This window comes from Nomascus leucogenys, chromosome 1a (genome assembly GCF_006542625.1).
Source record: "Nomascus leucogenys isolate Asia chromosome 1a, Asia_NLE_v1, whole genome shotgun sequence".
Lineage (NCBI taxonomy): Eukaryota > Metazoa > Chordata > Mammalia > Primates > Hylobatidae > Nomascus > Nomascus leucogenys.
Window position 1 is genome coordinate 9303083 of NC_044381.1, and position 17936 is coordinate 9321018.

Sequence of the window (17936 nt, forward strand, 5' to 3'; positions counted from 1 at the left end):
TAAAAAAGACTAACAAGAGAAACCTTCACATTATCTGAAATGCTGATATATTAGAAGAGATTAATATGTGAAAAAAATTTAGAGATTATCTCTAAAGGTTGACACATATTGCACTGCTAAACAACAGTTTCATCTTGCTATAGTATAAATATAAAATATGACCAAAGATACTAGAAAACCCATGATTGCTAAAATATCTAGTATTTTAATAAGGTACATGTTTTAAAATGTGTGTATCTAGCATATTGATAAATGATAATAACAATAAAACCGACAGCCAGAATTATAACGGTAGTAAAACAAAACAAAATTCAAAACAAAGAGTCTGATGCGTAAATGTCATAAATATATCATTGACAAAATAAGTACTTAATACACAAGCATCAGCACAAATCTTATTCTCAAGTCATTAAATATAAATGAGAAAAAGTTAAATTTTATTATAGTTGTATTTATATCCAGTGCTCCTTTACTCATTGCTAAATCTATTCAGAAAAAGCATTTAAATTGGACTCATAACTTTGGTTATTAGAAAGCAGTCTTTTTCTAGTTTGCTTGTATAGGCCTGTTGACATACACTAATGAAATGATTTATAAACTTCTGGAAACCTAACAGACTTTGTCTCTAAATGTCATAGCTTATATTTTAACACTTTTGCAATGCCCAGAATTTGTAATAGCATTAACATCCCTAAAATGTTTAAAGTTGATACTAGTCATTAGTATTTGATAAATATATATAATTCTTTATCTTTTGAAGGCATATACTGTTAAAGGTATATCCATATAAGTCAGATGATTTTCAAGAATCTATTAAATGTATAGACGTAATTAGAGGTCAGATATGCTTTCTAAATAAAGTTCAGAAAAAAGACACGTACTAGGATTTAAGATTTATAATGCCTCTAATTAGCATGAACATCAAGCAACATTTAATGCATTAGGTTTGAGATTTAACTTACTACTTTTTTATCAGAGTTTTATTTGCACTTCTTCTATAAAATATAGTTACCCTATGCTTTTGGTATAATTACCTTTATAAGAAAACTATAGGAAGTCATTTTTCCTTCCAGAATGTATTTTCTAATAATGCAAATATTTTTCTAGCTTAATATAAATACTTCCCTTGTCAATGGCTACAGAGTCCCCATATTTTCAAGGTAAACTAGTTGCAAGTGACTTTGTAATGCCGGAAGTTAGAGCTATGGAGAACTGGGAATATTGACCCATATTTCAGAAAATAATCGTCTCAGTGAAAGTCTTTTCATATTTAAAACCATTTAAAGATTACTCAACATGGTCAACTGTACTAATGTTCACAATCAAGGAGAAAAACTCTCTGACTGTAAAACAGACAGATCATATTCTCATCTTCTGTATTACCAGAAATATACAAATTTACATCAATCCTTCACTTACATCCATCTGTGTGACTCATATTAGATAAAATCAAAAGTGAGACTTCTCTCTTAAACTCACTTTGATCCTAAATACTGTTCTTTTGGAATCCGGTTTCAAACAAAAATAGGAATGTGAATGTCACAGCATGAGATAATAAAATTAAATGAGTACCTTTTAGACACAGAAGACATCAAAACGTACATTTCTGTGTATTTGTAATTAAAATGTACTTCAATTCCTACATATTACTGATCAGTAAATTTTTATAGGGTTAGAAGAGAAAATTTTATAGGGTTAGCAGGTTATGCAGTGAAAATAATCATATCCTTAAATTTTATATTTCATAATGGTTATCATCCTAGCAATCATCCTAAGAATTCTTTAGTCAGTAACAAGAAAAAGGAGCAGCTCAGCATTAATTACATCAGAACAAACATCATTGTTTTTGGCAGGTGTCCACTAATATCCACTGGCCTTTTTAATTAAGCCTATAGAACAGATCAAATCATTGTGCTATTTTGGAAGGTTTTCTTAGTTTATTGCACTTGGCAGGCAGTCATTACATCACTATATATCTTCTCGATCAATGGATATTAAAAGCAAAACCATATATTATGGAAGATTCTTGGAAACATCTTCATGTAAAAAAGTTACTCAAACAGAGTGGAAACAACAATTCTAATATATCCATGTCCCATTCATCTAGATTTTCTGAGTTCTGTCATTAAATTAAATCAGAGCTTTTGAAAGCACAGTTCCCAGCTCACAGTAACTCAATTGCCCCTCTGATAATGCCACCTTCACTGAGTTATGATTCAATGTCATATTCTGTCCACTGGTAATATAAAAAAATAAAGATATGGTCTGTCTACTTAAACATTACTTCTATATTTTTCAATAAATTGCGACTGAAGGCATCAGGGTTTTTCATTTAGCATTCTAAATACAAGTATTCTCACAATTGTCTAAGATTCATATTTTGGTTGAATTAGGTTTAGGAAAAATTTTGTTTCTTAGATAATCTTCCTACCATCAGAAAATAAAAATACGAAACACCATAGATTTCTATGTTTAAACTGGTGCTTATAAAACTTAGAGCCAAATTTATTTAAATTTAGTTAAATTTCAGCCAAATTTACTGCTTGAGTGTAATAATCTTTCATAAAAAATGTTCTTCCTTCCACTTCTTTTAGATAAACTTAGTTTTTTTTTTTTCATTGTGAAATGTTTTCATATACTTCTGCACTGGAATAATCTAATAGCTACCTCAGTGTTTCAGAAGTAAGTTATGTATAATTCTTAGATAAATATATGAATAAATGAAACAATTATGTTTTTCTCTCCTGCCTCTTTCCATTTATTGAATACCTAGGTTGGCATAAAAACACAAAAACAATCACATTAAGCAAATTATTAATTTAAAAGGTAATGGTAGTTGATAATGATTTGGCTCTGTGTCCCCACCCAAATCTCATCTCAAACTGTAATCCCCATGTGTCAAAGGAGGGACCTGGTGGGAGGTGATTGAACAATGGGGGTGGTTTCTCCTATGCTGTTGTCATGATAGTGAGTGAGTTCTCACAAGATCTAATGGTTTTATAAGGGGCTCTTCCCCCTTTGCTCTTCTCTCTCCTGCCACCATGTGAGGAAGGTCCTTGCTTCCCCTTCACCTTCTGCCATGACTCTAAGTTTCCTGAACTCTCCCTAGCCATGTGAAATTGTGAGTCAATTAAACCTCTCTCCTTTGTAAATTACCCAGTCATGGGTATTTCTTTATAGCAGTGTGAAAATGGACTAACAGAGTAGTTAAAAGTATCCAGAATCCCTGGATTTATATTCTGCTTTTCCACTTAGTAACTTTACAACCTAAGGCAAGTTTCTGAATCACTTTTTATCCTCTTTGATCTTCAATTTACTCATTGGCAAGTGGGATAATTCCACATCTGCCTAATTGGTTTGTGAGAATAAATACATGCAAAGTTCATAGTATAGTGTCCTCCATATGTTAGCTACTATTATGATGATTACATATTAATAATTTAATGTTTTACATATTAAGTTACAAAATGTTTCCCTCCATTATCTAATCTATACCCTGTTATGAATTTTACTGCATCTCACAAAAATCCATATGTTGACATCCTCATCCCCAGTACCTCAGAGCATAACCTTATTTCAATATAGGATCTTTGCAATGGAACTAGTTAAGATGAGGCCATAAGAGTGACCCCAAGTCCGTTATGACTGGTGTATGAGTAAAAAGGGAAATTTAGGCACAGGCATGCTTACAGAAAGAACATAATGTAAAGATGAAGGCAGTGATCAGATGATGCTTCTACATGTCATGGTACAGCAAAGATTGCTAGCAAACCAACCAACAGAAGTTAGGGCAGCAGCATTAAGTATATTTCCCTCACAGCCTTCAAAAGGAACCACTCCTGCCAACACCTTGTTCTCAGACTCCTAGGCCCCAGAACTGTGAGACAATAGATTCCCATTGTTTAAGCCACCTAGTATGTGGTTCTTTTTTACAGGAGCACTGGAAAACAAATAGAACCACTACACTCTATGAGGTGGTTATTATTATAGACTAGAAAACTGAAGTGCAGAGAGAAACGACATAAATCACCTAAGGTGACAGCTAATAAACGAAAGCTTGGGATTCAAACCCTGGTTATGTTACTCCAAGACCAGGGATTGAAAAAACATCACAGCTGAGAAATTTAAAAAGCTCAAAGTGGAATGTAAGTTCCCATATAATTTCTTAGAATTTTTTAATTGTTATGTAGCTGCTAAAACAGTATAATAAAAAGCAATCTCATAATAGTTAACCACTTTCAGTCAAGAAAAAGCAGAACAAGATTTACAGATGTCTACATTTCCCAATGAGAAGCTTTTTTGGTAAGAACAGCCTACAGTATTTTTTTCTGCATATTACTACAGCAAATAAATACAGAAGTACTGCAAATGGCACACAGAGAAGATATATGGGTAGTTTTTAATACAACTGTGGTGAGATATGTTTTTATAGCTGGCTTTCCTACAATGTCATAGAGAAAAGAGTAAATCCATGAACAAGCCAATAAGAACCAAATAATGGTATGAAAATAAAGCCAGGCAAACTATTAATATAAATGCGCTCTGAGATTCCTAGAAGCAAGGATAAATAGTTAAACATACTTCATATAAAGACCATGACATGAAAACAAGTCAGTGATTCACAGGAATCAGTGAAATAGATGATAGATACATTATCTAGTGCTGGCATCTGAGAAAATTTATTAATTCATTGCCAGGATTAGCAATGAGTTATGTCTACAGATTATACTGTCTCCAATAATGATTATTATATAGATTTTAAAACAAGCCAACAGCATGCTGCCAAAACATTAGTAGATTAATGCAGGTTTAAAAGATGCCAACACAATAAGGAGTCAAAGAAGTAGCTCTCAGATGCTCAAGAATAAACTTTTTTTTTTTTTTTTTTTTTTTTTTTTTTTTTTGAGATGGAGTCTTGTCGTCACCCAGGCTGGAGTGTAGTGGTACGATCCTAGCTCATTACAAACTTGCAAACTCAACCTCCCAGGTTCAAGTGATTCTCCTGCCTCTGCCTCCTGAGTAGCAGGAATTACAGGTGCCTGCTACCATGCCCAGCTAATTTTTGTATTTTTAACAGAGATGAGGTTTTGCCACATTGGCCAGGCTGGTCTCAAAGTCCTGACCCTCAAGTGATCCACCTACCTCCCAAAGGTGTTGGGATTACAGGCGTGAGCCACTGCACCTGGCTCAAGAATAAACTTTAGAAGAGGCCTGTGATTTTATATTAGCCCAAAGCCAAACTGATCACCTTGAATCAAAGACCAAAGAGGTTTGATAACCTCTTAGGAAAATAATACCACTGGGAGGGCCAAGTTTTCCATCATAAAATAATCTAATGTCTGCTGTAGCTCTTAGCAAAGTTAATCAATCAGGCCCCAAAGTTCTATCTGAGATCTCGGTAACTGTCTTTCTTTATCCACTGAGGCCATACAGAGAAAAACAGAAATTAAAGCCACTCAGAGAATATTTATTTTTAAGCCAGTAGCTTCTGGCAAATATAAGCCATTTAAATACCCAAGGCCGTGTAACAGTTTTATTTTTTAGCTTTGTCTAGAAATACCCGATCTTACACAAATTAAATACTCTTTTGAGACCACTCTACCATACTAGCTATTACAAAGAAGTGTAGTTTTTCTATTCTCAAAACTGGGCATGGGGGAGACATTTTTCTACCTCATACAGAGAAGCCTTCAAGTCATTCCCACACAAATTAAAAAGAAGGGGTGCTAATGCATTGTTCTGCTCAAAATGATTAGCTTTTCAGATGTCCATGCTTGTTCCTTTTCAGATGTCTATCATCTCTTGCTTTGAAGCCCTAAATCTCAAAAATTAAAATTCATACCATCTTTGTTCTTTGTTTTTGTCCGTCTCACCTCTTTGCAACAGCCCTTCCCTCCTACCCTACTTCCCATCCTGAACCAAACTTACCTCCGGTCTGAGTGATGACTTGTATGTCACTTGAAAGTGGACCATCTCCAATTGACGTAAAAGCCAGGACTTTGACAGAATATGTTTTCTGGGGTACTAAGTTGCCAATAGTAGTGATTTGGCTGTCGGCTACATTGTGTTTCATCCAGTTGTTGACATGTTGAGTGGGATCCATTGTATAATAAACTCTATATCCTTGGATCTGTCCATTTGGCTCTTCAGGTTCCTTCCACTGTACCAAAATCGTGGTCGAACTCAACATTCGTGCCTGGACATCCCTCGGGGCACTGGATGGCGCTTGCTCTGAGGTTTGTGTTAGCACAGGTTCACTGGGAGGCCCCCGCCCAATGTTATTGACAGCAATAACCCTGAATTCATAATCTGAGTAGGGACTTAGTCCAGCGACACTGTAGCGTGTGGTCGCCACCCCATCAATTTCTTTGTAAGGTTCCTCAGAGTTTTTAGGTTTATGCTGAATTATATAATAAGAAACAGGCTCAGGATTCCCAGAGTCCCACGTCAGTGTGATGCTTGTAGCTGTGCTCTCGGTCACTACAGGAGTTCCTGGAGGTTTGGGTAAGGCTTGGATGGGGGAAGATAAAAGAGAATGACTACCCATCATCCCTATAATGTTTCAAGAATCTATAAACTCTACTATGAAAATGACAGGATTATGTATCTACTGAAGATTTAATTAAATGAAATTATAGCAAAGAGTAGTTTTCTGAATGGCCAGGAAATACAGCAAAACATACATAGGTGACACAAATCCTGCTTTACTAGAAGGGCTTGACAGCATATTTTTAGGCTTGTATCCAAATCCTCTACTTATTAGCTAAGTGATCCTGCACACATTTCTTAACCTCTCTTTGCTTTAGTTTCCTCATGTGGAAGTGGGAAAAATATTATTTAAGTTATATTGTACAGCTGTATGTAACTGTATTTCATGGGGTTGCTGTGAAGATTAATGAGCCAATCCACTAAGATTCTTAGAATGTATCTGGAAGCCACAAAAAACCTTAGTATTAGCTGCAGTTATTACTATTATTATACCAAAAGCTTGGCCAATTAGCCCCTTGCCCCAATAAATAAATGTTATAACTGAAATACCAATAAACATTGAAAAGAACAAAATGTGGAATACACTCAAATGAAATTAAATTGCTATGAAAGAATAGCATCTATATTCTGGTAAGACATAGTAACATTATTAAAAATTTTCTTATAAATGAAAAACCAAAAATCTTAAGGTGCAAAAGAATAGAAATTTCAAATCAATGTTTTATTCTTAATATTTAAAAATTGCTGAAGGAACTAAATTAAGGCACAGTCACTAATCACTTTTTAAGGTATTTTATGGTCATATTAATATGCATCCTATATTCCACATCAGAAATATCCGATGTAGATACATGACAAATATTTGCAATAAAATCCATCTTTGTAGAGGTCTAATTGTTTCTTTTTAGCAGACGAATACAAATCAAAATATTACTAATTAAAAATATAAACTGTCTGCCTTGCTGACCTCATATTCAAGTGCCTTATTCTAAACAATGATTCTGAAACGCAGTGATATTAGGGTAGGAAGGGGCATTCTAATAGTTGACTCTTCAGAGAAATCTCAAAGGGTAACATTCATATAATCAGCCCATTAGTGTCCCTGTTTCCTTGCCAACATAAAGGCAAGAAGTATAACACCCCCTAGAATGGCAGCGTTTCAAGAGCAGCAAACTTGTACTTCTGACATACTGTAAAATTGTAAATGCCTAGAGTGCTGCCTGGCACTCGGTAGGTTTTTAATGAGAATCGTTAAACAGTTAACTGAATAAATGAGTCAGCACCCATTCTCCTCACTCTCTTCAGCCTGTTCTTTTGTTTTATTTTAATTTGCCATTAAGATTCACCCTTATGTTTTGTTTATTTCTGAGGTGGAAATGACAGGGAAGTGGCAAGAGTCAGGAAAACAAAGATGAGAAGGTGAACAAAATATTAGTTTAAAGTGGCCCCTGCTTTTGGATTCTTAAAGGTTTTCAGCAAACCTTCAAATATTTAAAGCTCAAATGGTAATTAAAAAAAAAGGTGATTCAATATTTACACGCTACTCAAAGAACTACAGAATGATAATATTTTACCCAGGGAATTTATTGAAAATAATAATAAAATGAAATTTGTTTAAATATTCTGGCCTGGCATTTTTCAAGGCTGTGTGTGATTCAGATTTCCCCTACATGTCTTTCTGAACTTTCAAAGCAAATACAAATATTGCTAATTAAAGTTGTGCTCACTGATATTCAGCTGACATTATTAGTTTCACTAAGCCACATTTATTGTACAGTACAGGTTTTATGTCTGTAATGTAGGGATAAATACATGTGTGCTTATTATATTAAGGTTACACAATATAACATTATTTCACATGATTGTAAATGTTGACAATGTGTACCTTTGTTCTCATGTCATTAGTTTTATATAGCATATACTTGATATATATGCTTGGTTAGAGATACGATACCAATTATAACATGTGTATTGCATTTTCTAAGATCACCCCCTAGAATGGCAGCTTTTCAAGAGTAGCAAACTTGTACTTCTTACTTGCTGCTGAATTCCAAATGCCTACAACATTGCCCAGGAAAAGAAGACAATTTGTGTTCATTTTGCAGTAGTTCTAGCCATCTGCAGAAAACTTAAGTTGCCCTATGTCTGACTCAATTTGCAAACACTTTCTAGAATTCTATAAACACTGGGGGAAAAAAAAAAACGGTATCCTTACATGCTCGTACTCTTTTTCTCTTTAGTTGAAAAATATTCGTGTAATATAGTACTTTGGTTATATTTAGTCTGTTTTTTAAAGGAAAGAATATATCTTGAGCACTCATCTATGCAAGGTGAAAGATAAAACTAAAACAGAATATACTCCTACTTGCCTTTTGATTTTTAATAGTAGGGCCCACCAAAAAGTTAAATCATCTATTATTAGACTATGTTGATTTCAACTTTTTTTTTCTTCTTTTACCTTTGTATTTAGAAATTTTAAGCATTTATTAATGCTCATATTGACTTTTCTTGGGGTTCTTATCAAGGTTCTGGTCTAGTATGTAGACTGTACACGTCAGTCCCACCATAATGGTCGACCATGTCTAAAATTCCTAGTTCTGTCTGGTTAGTGCCTGGGCCTCCATGGACTGTCTCTTAATATTCTGATGATTATCTCTACATAGGCTGCCAGATACTTCCAAGAAAAAATCCGCCTATCTAGGCTTGCGCATGTTATATAATACCACAGATATGATTAGGTTATACACACATTTAAAATGCTGAATAATGAATTATTTTAGATTTTCAAGGATGGGCTTTCTAGAGGCATTAGTCACTTGGCTTGAGTGTACCCAGATCCTCAAAGCATAATCCATTAAGCATACCTTTGACAGTGATCTGTGCTATTGCTTCGATGACACCCAGTGTTGACATAGCAACACAGGTGTAATTTGCTGACTGTCTTACATCATTCAGTTCTAGCACATTTCTTCCTATTGGCATATCATCTTCAGGTGTCAGATCTTCTGCCCCCAACATCCACTTTACATAAGGCATTGGTGACCCCACGGCCACACAGGTGATATTAACGCTTCCGCCTGGCATGATTTCATGATTAGTGGGTGGGATAGAGAATCTTGGTGGGACGCGGCGAACTGGAACAAAACACAAGGGAAATGACAACGTATACAAAGCAAGAAAAAGTGGATTATTAAACACATGACATGCACCGTACAGACAATTCAACAATTGAAACATTGTGGACTGTCCAAAAACAAAACATAAAGAAAAACTGTGGAAAATACAGACCATACAAGTATGGTGTGTGTATACACAGAATCATTTATTTAGTTTAGTCACTGATATCTTAGACACACTCACACAAAAGTTGATTCAGACCTACAAGGGCCCCACAAAAAACTATCTACAAACTAACAATACACAAACATCATGCATAAGATAAACACAAAAACATATACATGCAGGCATATAACAATGATTCTATGCAGGCATGTATATGCAGAAAAGGGGGCTGGAAGGTCACCAGCATGTTTAAGTTGAGTGTCAAAACCAACTTCAGTGCTGTGCGCTTCCAGTTGATGTGAATGTAGGTGCGGGACCACACTGTCACATCTCAGCCCTGGAAAACATCGCCTAGAGTACACTGAAAGTGCACTTTATGTTTTCAGATTCATAGTGGATGCAGCCTCAAGACCTCACACTAACACTGGAACAAACACAGAAATGTATATACATATTGATTTACAGTCACAGAAGAAGAAACAGGCTAACACCAGTAGAGATACTGGATTGGGTCATGCAAGGCATGCACAAGATGGAATCTCAAGGCCCGTGCTAAGGATATTGAAAGAATGGCTGGAATCCAAGACACCAATGACAGCAGAAGAAATAATGGGGCAATAGAAATAAACACAAAAGGAGGAGGTAAAGTATAATGATTGAAACACAGGCACTTAGGGGATAACAGGGTTGAAAGATAGTAGATTAAGCTCAAGTTGTTAAAGGTAAGGATTGCAAATTCGGAAAGGGAGCTGGGTATTTCACATACAGGACTCCATTCAATTTATATCTAAGGTAAAACAACATAAATGACAACAAAATCTTTTAAAAGTTTTTTTATGCCCACATTCAAATTGAGGGACACTGGATCTAAGACATACAGCGGGACATGACATTAAGAGAAGAGATCATATTAAAGCAACATAACACAGAAAAATTACCAAGCAATTACAGTTCAGTGTTCCTGCTTCAGATAATCTGCAGGTTTATGTGTGTTTAAGTAAATGTGTTTTGGATGTGATACAAGGAGAACGTGAGAGATAAATTGGTTTCATCTGGGGCTTTTACTGGCAAAATGTCATACCATAAGAATTGGAGATCTAGAGGGTAATCTTTAGGGAACACACCTTAAATACATTTAATAAAGATTTTTTAAAAATTATAAATAAACTGATAAATAACCTCATAACCCCAAGAAGAAGATAAGTAATTCTGCCTGAAAACTTTTTGGCTGCACTTAAGGTCGAGATAAACTTCCGCTGATTTGAGATGGCTCACTGCAATGGCCTCATGGGTGAATGACAGTCATAGGAGAAGAGAAAGCTAAGCATGCCTCCTGCAGCCAATTCACAGAGGTTACACAAAGCAAGCAGGAGCCAGTGTAGACTCTGAGGTATCAAAGGACATATCAAGAAAAATGGAGGAGAGTTTAGTCTTCATGCTTGGGATTAGGGGAGAAACTAGAAAAAGTCATTCTATGGACAGCAGGCATCCTTATAAGACAGAAATTAAAGGCAGGGTGGGAGATGGGGACAGTGGAGCAGGAAGGAAAGCAGGAACACTGACCAAGTTCACTGGACCTTAGAGAGTTAAGTGTTACCAGTTACCATGCACCCAGGTACATTCTCTCCCATCATGCGCCACAGTTAGATACCACCAGCAAGCACCAGAAGCCATGGCCAGGGCATTCTCTGCTAAAACACACCATTAACCAAAAGAAGAACACGATGCAGCTACATTCATTTCATTTGTATTCTTTGTTATTGGTTTAATTAATAGTTTTGTAGGGTGGGTAAAAAGTAAAAAACACACCAACCTTCTCGCAGCTCTGAGGGATGTAGGGGGTTTGATGCAGAACACAATGAAATGAGGAAAGAAGAAAAACAAGGGAAACACAGAGAGAGTAAAAAGGCCATATCAAGGCTTTCAACTGCTACTTGAACATCTTTATTCGCTCTAGTTCATCCTTCCTATCTCAGCTGGAAAAGTTAGCAATATCTCACAGACTAACATGGTATTAGAAAACAATAGCTAGCATCATTTTGAAATTTTCCATGGAAGAAGGTACACATGCCTCATGCAGCAAGGGAGGTCACTATTGTGGAAAAAGGATCAAGGGACTTCCAAAGAATTTAGAGAAGAAATGACTTTCTTCATATTTCCCCACCCCAGACTCCATAAAAAAGAAAAGAGAGAAAAACATCCCCAGGGAAACAAAATTACCTCTAGCAAAAATTTCAAAATCAAGCTAGGTATTTTCTTAAGGGGACCCATCCTACTGTAGCTTAAAGCCCTCTCAGTCTTTTCTTTAATCCCACCCTCACCCATGCCTTTGTGGTTATTCACAGATATGTAGACCAGGAATAAGAACACTTCCACTGGATAAAAAAAAACTCCAGGAACTGGCTTTGAGAACTCTCGGGAAGAGGAAGTACTTCTTTCTAGTTGAATGGAAAGGCATAGCCATTCATAAGCTCACACAATTTAATCATTTCTATTACTTCATGAGAACCTATGAATGCATCCTCATCATTCATTCTTGTCTCAAGGACAACTCACATTACTATTTAAAAAACAGTTTTCCATTGCAATCAAAAAACTAAATGTTTCGGTAAGTCTTAATAATTCAAACAAAAAGGTGTACATATGTGCACATACATGAATACACATGTATATATAATAGTATGTGTTTATAATTAAGAAAGTATACAAAGACAGAAATACAACTGTGCTATTTGCATGTAGCACTTGTTTATAGAGTTAGCAGCTTTATCCTTACAGTTTCAGCAGCAGGGGTCATGAAGACAAAACACCTTTATGCTTGGAATTGCACAGAGAACTGATTAGTAGCACACCAAGCAATTATTTCAGGGGTTTAATAAGGAAACAGAAGAGAAACAACAGAAAAAAAAGAGAAAGAAAAAGAAGAAAACCTCAAACAAATGCAAAGCACAGTTCAATCAATGCAGTAAAAATAGAAACCAAGATGTAAAAATGCAAATATACTTACAAACTCCAAGCCTCAAGATAGATTATACTCAAGAGTTGTCTTTTCGAGTTAAACAACATATTTTAAATTTTTAACTTTTCTATTTACTAACATGTTTCAGCTACGGTCACTATTACCAAACCAGCTTGTTAACTACTAATATAACAACACGGACCCTGCGGCGTCTCAACTCCCCCTGAGCCTGAATGAAGAAGCGATGCCAGGGTTATGTCATTCCTACCTCTGACATATAAATTGGCAGGAGCAGAATAGCGAGTGCCCGCGCTGTTGGTGGCAACACATTCATATTTTCCTTGGTCAGACTCTTCACTCTGCTCAATCTGAAGGGCTCCTGTATGGATATAAAATATATTGCCAAAGAGATGATCAGAGAAGGCTTTCTCAGTTCAGAAAGCTAAACCTCTTAACAATATGAAAAGCCCTGCAAAGCGAAGGTCCACTCAACGTCGATTCAATCTCTTGCTAAGTTGCACAGACAGAAAATGATGCGATGAGAAAAACATATAGAGATTATTTTTTTTACATCATCAATGCTAGCATTAGAAATCAGTATCTCTTTTCCCAAGCAAGACTTCTAGTCATAATTAACGCTCTTATTTCCTAGACTAATAAAATGAAGATGGGTGAGACTGCTTCAAGGAAGTATGGCTTTTAAATAAAACAAAAGATTAATTTTTGGTTTTGTTTTGTTTCATTTTGGTACCAAAAGTGGCGCAAAAGATAGGTACGCTCAAAAAAAACCAGGCTGGGTTTTCAAGAAAGTCTTCTGCTGAAGAGAGCCAAAAATACGCAGCGAGCACAAAAAGGCTGCACAAAGCAAAAAAATTAAAATTAGTCATTATAAATTATCAAAATATCACTTAAAGAAACAAAACTCCCTTAAGACATGCAGATTTTTAAGAAAAGAAAGACAGTTTTCCACGACTTACAATCATTTATTACGTTTGCTGAAAAACAAAGAGCAGTTGAATTAGAAGAGTTTTAAAAAGTTAAAAGGCATGGCCTATGCCACAAGGAAGAGCCAACCAACCACTGCTTGAGGACCCTGAGACGGATCCCCAAGACACCCATCAAAATCCACCAGTGGGATTAGCAGTGTGGTGTCACAAAACCCCAAGAAAAATACAAAACAAGAATTACAAAAGAAATGCACACTGAGTCGAAGTATGAAAAACCAGCAATACCACATACCACCAAGAATACTGAGCACCTTTTGTTTCCATAGCCTGAAGGACGGAAGATCCAAAAATCCGGAGACGAGTAATCCAAGAAAAAAAGAAGTGGGGAAAAAAGCATTGCTGTCAGACTGTAGACGAGTGGGATCAGGTGGAAAGGGGAGTCATTCTTTGACTTTTAAGACATTAAGAGAAAAAAGAATTGAAGAACAAAAGCAAAAACCTTTTGAAAGATAAAGACAAAAAGCAGATGCTCCAGGGTGTCTTCTGCATGTCTGCCACTGTTCTCCAGACCACCTTGGCTTTGGTCCAGAACAAGAACAGCTAAGGAAGAAAAAAAATGATCTTTTTTTTTCTCCGGTTGGACAAAAAAAAAGGAAAAAGAAGAAAAAAAAAGAAAAAGGAAAAAGGAAGAAGAAGAAAAGGAAAAAAAAAGAGGGACAGATGGTACGCTGTGACTGGTCTGTGGTCTAAAGACCCGGATATGCTTTCTTTGAAGCATATCACAACTTAAATAATCATTTTCATAAAGAAAGAAATGAACAAAACAAAGAGAGAAAGAAAAAGGAAAGGAAAGTTCACAATATGAGAGTCACTGATCATAACCAAACAATACAAAGAAAAAGAAAAGTTGATGGACATTATTGGAATGACGCTGAAAACAGGACAAAGATGAGAGGGATGAAAGGACAGAAAGAATGAGTAAGATCATTCTGTGAACGTTAGTTCAGCACTCTTACCTCTTATTGGTGTACCACCTGGGTGGATAATATGAATGCAAATAAGATTAGAAAGAAGAAGCATTAGTACGAGAAGAAGGAGGCTAGGGCTGGGGAGAAGAATTAAATTAGATTTACAGAATTAAATAAGGTCTTAAAAGAAACTTGAATTACTATACTGGTAAAACAGGAATATATTAGATAGTATTATTAGATCATAAAAAACAAGTTGCATTATACCACAGAGGGTAAAGACCGCAATAGGCAGCATTGCCTTTCTCAGAGAAGCAAATGAGTTCTCAGGTCTGGGGTCATATAGGGTTAGAATTATATCTTATATGCCTCATATCTCTTAAAAAAAAAACTATACAATATTTTTGAAGACATAGTTTAGGAAAACACTGGCTAATCTATTTAAGTATATATATAGATATGCATATATATATATACTGTGATAGGAAACGCTAAAGACTAACCGGAAACAAACACTGTTGATTGGATATCTTATACTACTTGCTATGCTACATTGGTGTGCCATAACTTGTGTACTGTTTAATTTTTCTACACAGTGTTCTTATGATAACAGTTCTGTGGAGGTGTGTGTGGGAGCCACTACAGAGATCTGGTGTCTACACTGACAGTTAGTAAAATGCATGCCATGCATTTTATTAATAATAATAATAATAATAATATTCTGGATATGGAAATTAGTGGGGTTGAAGTGCGCTTCAGAACTAAGCACTTACCAATAGATTCTGGAGATTTAAATACGGAGAGAAGAAAGACAGCATAAAAATATTATTATATTCCTTATAATTTGGTACAAATTTTTCAGAGTTAAAGCTTTATATACTAAATCATCTATGTTACATGTGAATAATTAATTCTTTATTTACAATAACAGAATGCTAATCTATACAATTCTGCTGACAACAAGCAAAAGAGGCAGTTAACAAGACGCTTTAACATCACAGGACAGGTCAAAAGCTGAGAATTCTGGGAAGACAGGCAGTTAAACAACTTAGAACTCTATACCAATATTACTACCAATGTCAAAGTAAACAGCTTATTATTATATGTCCCTGTGAAATTACCTAGGGACAGGCTCTAAAACTTAAGAAATTTAGAATTATCTCTACTTTTAACCTAAGAGAGCAAAGGCATAAACTTGGGATGGGAATGGGAAAAGGAGAAAAGGGTAAAGAGAGAGAGAAAACAGCAAAAGCTGGAGTCTACACCAAAAGCAGACTTCTGTAGATCCAGTCACTGAAGGGTTCAAAAACCTTGATGGGCGCACACTACTGTGGCTAACGTGTAGAAAATGTTCACTCACGATGATATTATCATAGTATTAATAAAAATCCCCTCCTTTCACTGGTATTTTCTAAAGACTTTTAAAAAAATACATCTGGTTACTCATGAGATAACATTTCTGTGTTTTTATGTATTAGTGAAAAGAAAGCGGATGTGCCCAGACTTACTAAACTTTGGTACTTTGATGAGTTCAAATGTAGAAAAGGTAGCAGAAAACACACTTTAATAAAATTGAATCATTTTAGGGTTTAATATGAACATTTTATTTTTTAATGGATACAACCATTGGAACTCCTTGCAAGTTCTGAATGAAGTCCAATGTTGAAATAAATTTGTTTCCAAAGAAAACAGAGAAAGAAGAAAGAAAGAGGAGAAAATGGATCCATCAAATACTGCGAAAAAGCAGTAAATTAAAAAATTATCAAAAATACAGTCACAGCAGTGAGCAATGTGGATTAAACAGAAGCTGCAAAACACACAGAGAAAAGGAGAAAGACAGACTCTGAAACAGGCTATGACATCACAAACATGGACCACCCATTAAGTAACAGAGAAAGAGAAGAGGGAGAAAAATCAGTACCTAGAAATAAAAAATAAATTAAAATTAAAAATAAAGAGAGAGAAAAATTAAAAAAAAAAAATTCTCTAGGAGTTAGTAGAAACAGTAACAAGACCCTACCTGATCGTAACTGCTTAATACGACCATTGTTGTTGCTTGTGTCCACGGGTAAGAAATCTTTAAACCAAGTGATTTCTGGATCCGGATTACCACTGGCTGCACAAAGCATGGTGGCCGTGCGAGTACGCTCAACCACTTTCAACTGTGGGCCCATGTCAATGGTAGGGAAGCCCCTGGGAATTTGATCTTCTGCAAGACAAAAGGTGATAGAAACATTCAGTTAATAAGTCAGATGCTCCAAATTCAAGAGATTCCCCAGAAATCTCTCTTTACCTTATTCAGTGCTTATTGAGAATCTAACACAAACCAGGCACTAATAAATCAGAACACAGTCACAATGCTGTTACTGATCAGAAGAGTAAACAGTCTATGTAAGAGGCCAACAGACTAACACAGAGCTCAGACGGGGCCAACTATGATGAGGGGATGCAGTGAGTTTTCCAAGAGCAAAGACGGAGAAATAATTATAGGGTTTGTGCTTGAGGTCAGTGAGTACCCAGAGGAAGCTCTGATTTAAAGTTGGCATTTAGGAAAGAACACAATCGGCCAAGTCACAAAAAGGGGAGAAGGAGATTTTAGAAAGATTCGGGAATGTCACAAATGTAGGCGTTGAGGTAGGAAAGGTTTTGCTGCGAGACAAGCATGGAAGCCAGCAGTGCCAGCTTGGAGAGTACTTGGGGAACAAGCAGAAGCTAGGTCACGCTATCTGTTTCAAAGCTGGTATGTTTTTCTTATAACTCTATGTTTTCCCACACAAGCATAAGGTTCAACCCAAATTGATTACTTTGTAAGAGTTTCAATTAACCAGAAAATTGTCTGAGGATGCTTCGCAAAGGAAGAGCAAATGCAACTCCTTATTAATGGCACAAAAGCATATGTTCCTTACAGGGATAGGAGAATGCTTTCCTCCATCCCAAAGATCTGCATCATTTTCAGTAATTAAAAAGTTGAAATTCCTAAATTTTGAATCTCCAACTCATGCAAAATTCTCTTCTTGCTACCCACATCGAAACTGTTCCAGATCCCAGCTCTGGAGAAATTAAAATCACTTAAATCCCACAATCATGCTCCACACTGATAACTGACATCGCCAGCTCTTCTAGCCAGGATTAGAAAGGTGTGTTCTACCTAAGCATTGAAAGAATTTTGGTTAGATTGGTGGCAATTATCCAAATTAGAACATGGCCATTTGTTTGAAGATCATGAATTTTTTTTTATTATACTTTAAGTTCTAGGGTACATACGCACAATGTGCAGATTTGTTACATATG

The 17936-nt window shown here is 35.8% G+C and overlaps 1 protein-coding gene across 37 annotated transcripts in view; it reads right to left on the bottom strand.

The window, feature by feature from the left end:
* Positions 1–17936, bottom strand: part of PTPRD (protein tyrosine phosphatase receptor type D) — a 2318035-nt gene that overhangs the window by 199549 nt on the left and 2100550 nt on the right. For 22 of the 37 annotated variants that reach the window (XM_030814046.1, XM_030813915.1, XM_030813874.1 and 19 more), the window contains 7 exons: positions 16666–16854; positions 15419–15427; positions 14694–14711; positions 12999–13109; positions 11585–11596; positions 9354–9623; positions 5929–6510 (listed from right to left, as the gene is read on the bottom strand). In XM_030814046.1, coding sequence (XP_030669906.1) covers positions 5929–6510; positions 9354–9623; positions 11585–11596; positions 12999–13109; positions 14694–14711; positions 15419–15427; positions 16666–16854 — 1191 coding nt within the window. The remainder of the gene's footprint in view (positions 1–5928; positions 6511–9353; positions 9624–11584; positions 11597–12998; positions 13110–14693; positions 14712–15418; positions 15428–16665; positions 16855–17936) is intronic. The other 15 variants (XM_030814138.1, XM_030813761.1, XM_030813755.1 and 12 more) reach the window with 5 other exon arrangements.